This window comes from Corvus brachyrhynchos, unplaced genomic scaffold, assembly GCF_000691975.1.
Source record: "Corvus brachyrhynchos isolate BGI_N302 unplaced genomic scaffold, ASM69197v1 scaffold279, whole genome shotgun sequence".
NCBI lineage: Eukaryota > Metazoa > Chordata > Aves > Passeriformes > Corvidae > Corvus > Corvus brachyrhynchos.
In genome coordinates, this window is record NW_008246060.1 from 6,108,583 (window position 1) to 6,118,425 (window position 9,843).

Here is a 9,843-nt window from a genome sequence, read left to right on the forward strand (position 1 = left end):
CGTCTCCAACACTGACTCTGTTAACAAGAGGTCAGTAACCTTACAGTCAAGCCGCTGAGCAGAGATCCAGTGAACCTTAAGGGCGCATCTCTAGGTTTAGTAAAATCATGCCAGGTGCTAGATCTGCTTTTTTTCCCAAGATGTCCCTGGAAAAGAAGTGTTAATGTGTGTGTACACAAGAACAGAGGATGCTAATGAATCGGGGAATACAGGCATGGTGCAGGCTTTGGCTTTTTTTCCCTTCCAAGCTGGGTGGAGGTAGAAGATATCCCAGCCAGCTAACTATGCCAGCTTTCTGTATGCTCCAGCACTGAAAGAGTCCTGTTTTTTGAGTCTGCAAAACCAAACTAGCTATAGAGGAAATTAAGCAGGGGAGGGAGAACAATAATAAGAATTTTGCTTTAAATGAATTTGCTTCCAGATAATGCAACACTGCTTTTAAGATTATTTCTATTTTTTTATAATCCAACTGTTTATTTGTGAGCTTTTAGCCTACAAGTTTTGGTTACAATTTGTTAGAGCTGAATTGTTAAAATCATAATTTTGTTTTACTATATAATGGTTTATGTAAAAACTGCACTGAAAAATATGATCCAGGATACAGAACTTGTGTTTAGAGATCCACACCTTGATCACAATAGTTCTCTCAAGCTCAAAGGGTTCACATTTTAAAAAAATATGTGTGTATGTGTATATATATATATATGTTGCACTTAGGTGATCTGTAGTACTTTTACAACCCTAGATGCCAGCATATACGATAGAGTAAGCCACTAATTAAATGTATCACACAGGTTTATTGCTCCATACTAACTACTAAATAGTTCTTCACGAAAATTTTAGAGGACAAGCTAAAAAGACCTGAAATTATTTACTAAATATATGCAACTTCAAAATCTTGCTGATAGGCAAGATTTTTCAAGAGATGAAGATCTGTATGAGTGAGCCCCTGAAGATAATTCAGGGGGAGTATCTTAGTAGTGGTCACGTAATGAATAGACAAGGGTGCTGTGAAGATTTGCAGATTGACTCTAGCTACAGAAAGCTATCGCATGAAATAGAAAACAGTAATACACCAGCATAGTAGGTTTGGAAAGGTCAACTTTTTTTTAATAACTGCTCTCTCTCTCCAGGTTATGTCATGCAGTTACAAAGTAGTTAGGAAAAAGCATGAGTTTCTGGGAGGGACTAATTGTCTTTTTAAAAAAAACATTCATATTCATTACATAAATAACATCTGGCACTTCAAGGGGACTCCAAGGGACAAAAGCCTTACACTTCAAAAACTGTGCTTGATCCAATATTTTGTTGAGGTCCAATTTGTTGTACTTTATGTTCAAAACTTTCAAGACCTCCTGATGACAAAAAAAAAAAAAGGCTGTGTGTATTAAGACAGTGGATTAAGTTTATAGCAGCATTCTAGCTCCTCTGTGGTCTGGCCAATGATTTCTGGGTTCAGTTTCACTTTAGTTGTTCACTGAGGCAGTATCTAATTCTCAGAAAGCCTCTGAAAGGAAAAGACTGAAAAAGAATTCCAAAAAATCTAAGTATGATTGCTTACCAAATTCAGAATATCCCTTTCTTAAAAAAAAGGAAACAACCTATAGTCAGAATAGTTATGTAGATACTTGATTAAAAACATAACTAGAGTTGCTCAATAGTTTCAGCTTATAAAAATATTAGTCTGTCAGCGCTACAAACATCATGATGATAGTCAAACTAGCTTGAACAAGCAAGAAAAGGCAGTACTGTAACAGTAGCACAGTTAAAGAAAAAATATTGCCTTAAGAGAATCAGGCCTGAAGCTTTACTACAAATAAAAACTAGACTCCTATCAAAATTAATCCCTGCTGGAGGCCCATTCTTCCTTTGACAATGCCACAGCATTGATCATACAAGGCCTTACTGAAAGTGCTGAAGCCAAAATTATGTCATTAAACAAAAGTGCATGAAGTAATAATGAGCTAGGTGCTCATATAGTACAGTATCTGATCTGAAGTCTGAGAAGTGGCTCAGGTGGCAAGACCACTCTTTCATACATAAAATGTACCATTTTGTTTTGTAGGCGAAACACCCAGAATGGCCCCCACAAGTGCAGATGAACTGTTATCTTCAGGTACATACTTGTATACAATTTCCTAATCCACGGATTTTTATTGTAAAAAAGACTAGTTTGGAACTGAAACTAATTGAGAATAGAATCCACTATAATGTCAGAAGAAAAGAAAAGTTTGTGGTTACATGTAAACTTGTGATAAGCTTTCTCAAGAAGAGGGTACATTAACAGCAAGGGGTGGGATACAATAAGGAACCGTAATGGCCTGTTTATGTAAAGGTCAAACCAGCCTCATTGTACACTTTGAAGACTTTCTCAATTGCATTGACATAGGCAGCTGTTCTCAGGTCCAGACCCAGGTTGTATGTCATGGCAGTACGCATGATTTGCTGAAACAGAAAAGGTTACATGTGATTTCTGCAAGTTTCTCCACAGGACCTCAACAATTCTGCTTGGAGGATCCAAGTTAGGAGTAAAAGGAGCTGCTAGATTGGTATCAGAGCGGATCCTTTGTGGATCAATTCTGACATTTCTTGATTCCCCTTACAACTGAGAACTGAAAGGGAAGAACATCTTTCCCAGGTCACTATATTATCCCTTTTCAAGTCTTACAGTGATAGGGAGAGACCAGATGTTTAAAGTAGCCTTTGGCCCGCTAATTAAACATACAGCAGAGAGGAATTCATCTAAAACTGTTAATGGTCAAGTAAAGCACTCTCATGCTTTAAAGCACTTTACATGTCCCAGATTAGCCAGGTACAAGAAGACAATTAAAAAGTTTCTACTTACTACAGCTTCTACTAGAATAATCTCTAATGTTTATTATACCCAGTTAAAAGTTGGCCATGATGGCAGGGAGCAGAGATTCTTCATACTCTAAGTGACTTCCATTAATCATGTACTGTTTACCTACTCCTTTAATTGCAAAGAAATTCTGTACAACATATTCAAAAACTGTCCCAAAGTCACGTGAGTTTCCTTTCATGTAAGTATATACAGCAGTGCAATATTTACCCGGGCAGAACGTTCCATTGTATAAGCCAATCCAGAGTGTACAATGTCTTTCTCAGATGCACCCTGTAACAGGGAATAAAATCAGAGTTTAATCCAAGAAACAAACAGGTTCTCATTGTGTGCTGAGGACAATGACGTGTTCGATTCCCATAATTACTGAAGCTTGTTCACTCATTCTCTTCTAATGATTCGTGAAGAATCTAAATAGCCTTTACTGTGTTACTTGAAGAGCTAGTTACGGTCAATTCAATTCTAAAACCTCAGATACGAGCACTGAAGTCTTTTATAGGCCTAGCTTCCAGATGCATGATGCTACTATTATCTACTGCTATAGTAATGACTGTTTTCAGCCTTCAGACCACACAGCAAATATTAAACAAAAAAGCTCCCAAGAGTCAACAACCTATAGAGGCCTCTTGCAATTGTTTTGAAGACAGACAGGTTTTAGGAAGGTCATAGATCCCAAATTCATATATTCCACATTGTATTAGCCCTTAGCAACTCCATAACTTTATTCCCATTAAAATTTAAATACACAGAACAATAAGCAGTTGAAGAAATTACAGGTTCAATGTTCCATCATCCTGATTGCTGTAATTTACTAATAATTGGACATTGGGCTCCACAAAATACTTGCCTTCCCTGAAATATCAATTTGGGCTGGAAGTAGAAAGTACTAGGCCAGATTCTATGGCTTGTGTTTAAGTGATCCAGCATTTGCTTTAAGCCACAGAATCCATCACACATGCTACTCATATAGCCTAACATGCATGAACATGCACCCCTCTGGATCAGGCTAAAGTCTATTGATATCATCCAACTTAGTCCAAGTTTATATGCATTTCCCCTGATTTCTTCTTGAGGAAGCATGGTATAATATTTTTCACAACTTGCTGGACATTTTTCCCCTCCTCATTTGTCCCATCTCCTCCTGAATTTGGGTTTAAGAACAATTGATGCTTTTAGTTTCCATGTATCCCTTGGCAGAGTATTGCACATCTGAACTATCTGCTGTGCTAGGAACCATACCCTTATTCTTCTTTCTGCACCTCACTGTGCTGGTTTTGTTTGAACCTATCTCACTCTCTTCTATCATTCCCTGCAGTAAACAATCTATCCTTACCCACCCCTTTTTATATGCCTCATTCTACAGATCACTGTCTCCACCCCAGGCCTTGTTCAGGCTAGTAGGACCTAGGTTAGTTCATTGTTCCATGTCAGAGAAGCTCCTGTACTTTTATCTATCCTTATGATCTTGCTCTGAACTTTTTCCACACCTCCAGTGTTTGAAGATGCAGAGACCTAACCTGCACACAGTATTCAGAAGGCAGCATACTCTGAATTCATATGGTGCCATCATTAGTAAGTCTTATCCCTTCAGAACAATTTCTTATGCTGGATTTGCTTATTGACTCTTACAGATTTCTAGGCTTCCAAAACTTCCTTTTAAATGCAAATGGATCAGCTTGCAACCCATCACTTCGTGTGGGAACTTCCCTACCGTGTATTGCTGCATATTAGATAGCAATGAATTTTACCTGGCATTTCTTTGCCCACTGATTCACTCTTTGAGGAACAAGCTAAAATTTTTCATCCAGCTCTTATTCTGGAGTTACAGAAACATCAAACTGTCTGTGGTGTGGGATCTTGCTTAAAGTTTTTTGGAAAACCAGGCAAACTATATCAACAAGAGCTCCAAAATACAAAAAGCAACTCCATTAAAACCATAGCTTTTTTACAATATTGGAGGTATTTTGCATGGGCTGAAGTAAAAGAAAGAAAAAATAGCTTATTTCCAATATTCCGAAGCAGTTCAGATCATTTGCTTGCTTTATTTGTTTGGCCATCAGGCTAATTATGTACTAATGCTTTGCTTGGGGAAAAGTGCTCTGTGACAGCTACAATGGTAAAATTGAGATTGCAGTTATAATATCAGAGTACAGCTCCCCTGACAGTAAAAAAAACCAGCAGCAAGCACTTACCGATATCCTATCTTGAAATTCTGCTGTAGGCACAACTGGAATAGTTCCCCCATGTTTCCCAAATTTTCTTTCCAAGCTTTCCTGGACAGACACTAGAAAGAAAGAAAGAAAGAAAGTAGATGCAAGGTAACTGACAAAGAAAGGAATGCTTCCCTAACAAAGGAGGGGATCCCAGGACTTTCAGCATTCAATGGCATGAAATGGGGCTGTGGGTAAAGGGAGTCATCTTATTTTTGTTTTCTAAGAAAAGGGGAAGATACTGATGTTTCTTTATTTATAGGTGAATGATTCCAGTATCAGTAGTAATACTGCTATAGTACAGTCACAGGACAAGTGTGACTATCCTTATAAAACTGGTAAGAGTAATCTGGATTAATTTTCCTAACTTGATAGATAGTATTAGACAAAATATTTCTGCAAGTTAAAGCCATCAATTATCTCTTATTATACTTGTAATACACAGTAATTGCTAAGAAAAAATGGGAAATTTTAGGATTTTTTTTCCTTAGGACATGAGCAGTGCTTTGGTATTTTCACTGATAATTGCCATAACTCTCAACTACTTTAGAAACACCTTGCAGTGCATGATTTATGAGAAAATGTTATATTAAAAACTATGCAGGTGTATGTTTTGTCAAGTCCAGTGTCTCAGGATTCTCATGTTTTCTACAGAATATTGTTTAAAATGAAACATCCTCCAGTTCTTCTCCACTGAGCTTCTTCTCTTCATGTAATTGTTATTGTTTCCCAGAAAGTAGGCAGCACAGAATGACTGTAAGTGGAGCTGTGAGCCATAAGCAGGTTTTTCCAGTGCCTGTCTCTATTATATTATTGGCCTTTATAGAAATCCTCTATTGTTGTATGGGCAGAACAATGGTACCCACTTGAACTTTGAATGTTTCTTAAATATCAAGTGTACAGCTGAAAGATGTTTATTAAGAAGTAATAAATATTTCACTTAAGTGGCTTGACTTCAGGGTTTTATAAAACTGAGGAAAGAATGAAAAGATAACGGAAAAAGTATGCATTTAACTTAAGTCATTAGAGTTGCAGGTCAGTTAACCTACAAAACCTTTGCTTTAGTATGCAGCAATTACAGACTTCTGGGAAAATTGTGGTGAATTTAGAAGAGTTCTGTATTAATTTCTCCCACCCACACTTGGTGCTTGCTAGTCCAATCTACCAATTAAACAGTGTGCAGAAGCAGAACTGAGCACTTACTGAGCAAGTGGTAGTTTGAATCTCTCTCATATTTGAAAGTCAAACGGCCATAACTGACGTGGTTCAAGTTTTTCAGCCATTCAAAGTAGGATACTGTTACACCACCAGCATTCAGGTAGAGATCCTGCACAGAAATAGTAAATATTTTGAATTGTGACCATGTGACAAAGACAGCTCTATCATATTCTGCAAAAGCAAGCAGAAATATTATGTGCAAGGCACTACTTTAAACTGCAGTATGCAAGACAACCCAGTTCTTATTCTTACAGGACAACACCCTCTTCAGTTCAGGGATTACTTCTACTGATTTAAAATAGGACTTGACTTTAGAACACATGAAGCTTAGATGTGCTTGACTGACTATTTCTATTTTAGCACAAGTGTTTAAGGAAAGTAGGGCATTCTTAGGCCATCTCAGTGAGTAAAGGCTGAAGATAAGCCACTCTATCTGGCAAGATCACTTGATCAGGACACCCTTTCTCTGTGAAAAAATTGTCATTATAGCTGGATAGGTCTTATTCTTTCAAATTATCATTACACATACTCTATATAATCTAAAGCACGCAGTTCAGTCAGAGCATCACCCAAAAACGCTGTATCTATACACTGGCCAGAATATTTATTCTTCCTTCTTCCTTTGTTTAGTGCACTTTTTAATTGAGCAAATGTCAGCTAATAATTGTTATCTTTGGTCACTTACAGTTGTAGTGAGGTTTTTAACAAATATTATCAATCTTCAGCAACACTGGCACCCATTTCCTAGACATCAGTTACTAAAAGGCACTCTTAGAGAATGAATGGCTAGTAATAAAAGCCTTCAATAACTAGAGTCTTGGTTCTCTTCACAAAAATGTTCCTTTTGTAATGAAAATCAAAGGTCATGATAGAACCTTACAGGGATAACCATGATATTCCGCTCCAAGAAGATTTTGTCAGCTTCAGGAGTTGTAGGCCCATTGGCACCTTCAGCAATAATCTGAAAGAAATCACAGCAGAGTAACTCAGAGGTATAGATTTGGGTTTCTCCATGCTGATTATAGAATGTTAGTGCTTAAACAGACCTTCTCTACTTTTCATTTACATTTGAATTCTTTGACTTACTTTTGCTTTAACCTTGTGTGCATTGGACTTGGTCAACTGCTTCTCGCTGGCAGCAGGGATGAGAATGTCACAGTCTGTTTCCAGAATACTGCCCTCAAGTGGCTTTGCTTTCGGGAAGCCCATGATTGTCCCGTGTTGCTGTGTGAAGAAAACAAACCACTGTGGTTTTAGTGTGTTGTGCACTCATTTGAATTTCTTCCCTTTTTCTGACTTTCAAAGAGAAAAAAGGGAGCAGCAACAGTACTAGAGAGACAACACATAACATAATTCCTATCCTTACTTACATGTAAAAAGCAAGCTACAAAGCTTCAATAACAGTCAAAGTTCCCAAGACTGAAGCATAACTGCTCTCTGCATAGACACTGATAACCATTTGGGCTCTGGAATATGTAAAAAACCCCCTCCCTCTCAGCTCTTAAAATAGTTTTTAAACAACTGAAATGACTCACTAGTCTGCTACACCCAGGATAAATTGCATCACATAAGATTCAAAAGGTTTTTAAGATTCAGTACTACAATGATGGACTTTGTTTAGTGATAGAATCTTCATTCCTTTGAGAAAGAGGGTGATAAAGAAATTCAAGTACTCCCTATATAAAAAAAGACACATCAAATAAGCCCCTAAGAAACTTAAGTAGAAGATTGTATTTTAGTGCCTGTGAACTGTCCCCTCAAGTCTGCTTCACTTGGAAATTGAAATAAAAAGACCACATCCAGTTTTTATTATGAACTACACATTCAAGTCACACTGCCAGGCAGGCTTTCATTCTTTCAAAAACATCCAATAGGTAAGTAACAGCAAAAGTACACTTTGTACATCTTCAATGACCATGTGCTTGTGATTCTCAGTCAGGAATCCTTAAGGAACCTCCTTGCCCTGGTTCCTTAAGACATCCTTCCTAGTTTAGGCATAAGAAAGCCAAAATAAGAAGAATTCCAATTCTGAAAACAAAGTAATTAGCCTGCACACATACAGACATTTTTTTGAGAGTCAGGTCAAAGGGTAAAAATGGTACCACCTGCATTTGCGTTCTTGTTGGGGATAAGGAGAATCAGAATAATCAACATTTCTAAGCCACTTTGTAAGGACTATTTGCAGCATCATTTAAATATCACAACACCAGTTTACAGTCATCAGTCTTTCTATGTATTTGCAAAGCTGACAAAAACGAAACTCTTTCTGCTTAGCTGAGCTTCATACCAATTTGAAATCTTCTAGTTCCTTTGGGTCAATCCCATCAGGATTCCAGATAGAACCATTAAACTCTCCGACAGCAACGCATTTTGCACCAAACCGATGCAAGTATCTCATAGAATGCAAGCCCACGTTACCAAATCCCTGAAAGTGGAAAGAGAAAGGAAAAAGCAGTTAACCCTCCAGCTAAAATGATGATTACTGCTAAGGCTTACACAGTTTTAAATAGTCCTTCATCTATTGGCACATCTTGGCATTAGATGATGTGTATAGGCAAGATGGAAGAAATCTATATGCATTGTATTCTTATCTGAATACCATTGCTGAAATTATGTACAGTTGTGGGAAGACTTTATACTGGAAATATAGAAAGGAAGAGTTAATGCTACTACAAAAGTGTCAAAATTATGATGTTTATCAACATAGGAACATTCTGTGTATCTACTTCATGACTGGCACCGTCTTAGAGATCAGTGAATTTTTGTGTGACAAGGCCATTAAGTTCCTTTACTTCCAGAATGCTGACATTCTGGAAGTGAAAGAACACACATAGCAAACCAAAAAGTCACGTGACTGATGTTGAAAGTTTGTAGTACGATTCTGTGCTGAAAAAAAGGCTGAATAATAAATTCCTGTATAACCTAGCTTCAATTATACTTAGGATTTTTGCTTATGCATTAGAAGCAAACTTTGATAGAAGAGTCTGTCATGCCTCAGGTCTCTTTGAAACGCTCTATGCTCATTTTCCTACAAGAATTTTTCGCTTTTCTTATGGCCGTGTTTTCAGTCTAAGTTTTGCTTAAGTGCCTGTTGGTGAGTCCTCTGCCAGGCATGAAAATGCCAAAGTGCAGGGAGATGAGTGTGCTGCTGGGTCTGTGTAAGGCAGAGATATTTGTTCCAGGCCACAGGTTAACTAGAGGACAATTTGGAGGTTACAGTTACTCTGCTATTTCTAACAAGCACGTTTTGAAAACAACAAAACAAATCAGTTCCTCAAATCCTCCATTTAACACACTGTTTAAAGTTGAACAAGTTTCATTTCTTTGAAATGTCAGGAACAATAATGCATACTACTGACTATCAAACCCTTTCAAAATTCAACTACATAAATCCTTAAGTCTTAGGAACACCAAAAATGTACATTCAACCTTACAAATTTAGGATAAGGTCTTGGTTTCTATTTTTCCAACTGCTCATTTTATAATGGAACAAGATCATAACACTCAATTCCTTCTCTCCTTGAATTTTTTATTATAAAACATTGCAACAAATTC

The 9,843-nt window shown here is 37.3% G+C and overlaps 1 protein-coding gene across 1 annotated transcript in view; it reads right to left on the reverse strand.

The window, feature by feature from the left end:
• Window positions 1–1,083: 1,083 nt before the first annotated feature.
• The window catches only part of GLUD1 (glutamate dehydrogenase 1), a 17,214-nt gene continuing 8,454 nt past the window's right edge, over window positions 1,084–9,843 (reverse strand). Inside the window, exons 6-12 of the mRNA XM_017746423.1 lie at window positions 8,576–8,713; window positions 7,375–7,512; window positions 7,169–7,249; window positions 6,274–6,397; window positions 5,053–5,144; window positions 3,071–3,133; window positions 1,084–2,445 (exon numbers count right to left, since the gene is read on the reverse strand). Coding sequence (XP_017601912.1) covers window positions 2,326–2,445; window positions 3,071–3,133; window positions 5,053–5,144; window positions 6,274–6,397; window positions 7,169–7,249; window positions 7,375–7,512; window positions 8,576–8,713 — 756 coding nt within the window. The 3' untranslated portion in view covers window positions 1,084–2,325. The remainder of the gene's footprint in view (window positions 2,446–3,070; window positions 3,134–5,052; window positions 5,145–6,273; window positions 6,398–7,168; window positions 7,250–7,374; window positions 7,513–8,575; window positions 8,714–9,843) is intronic.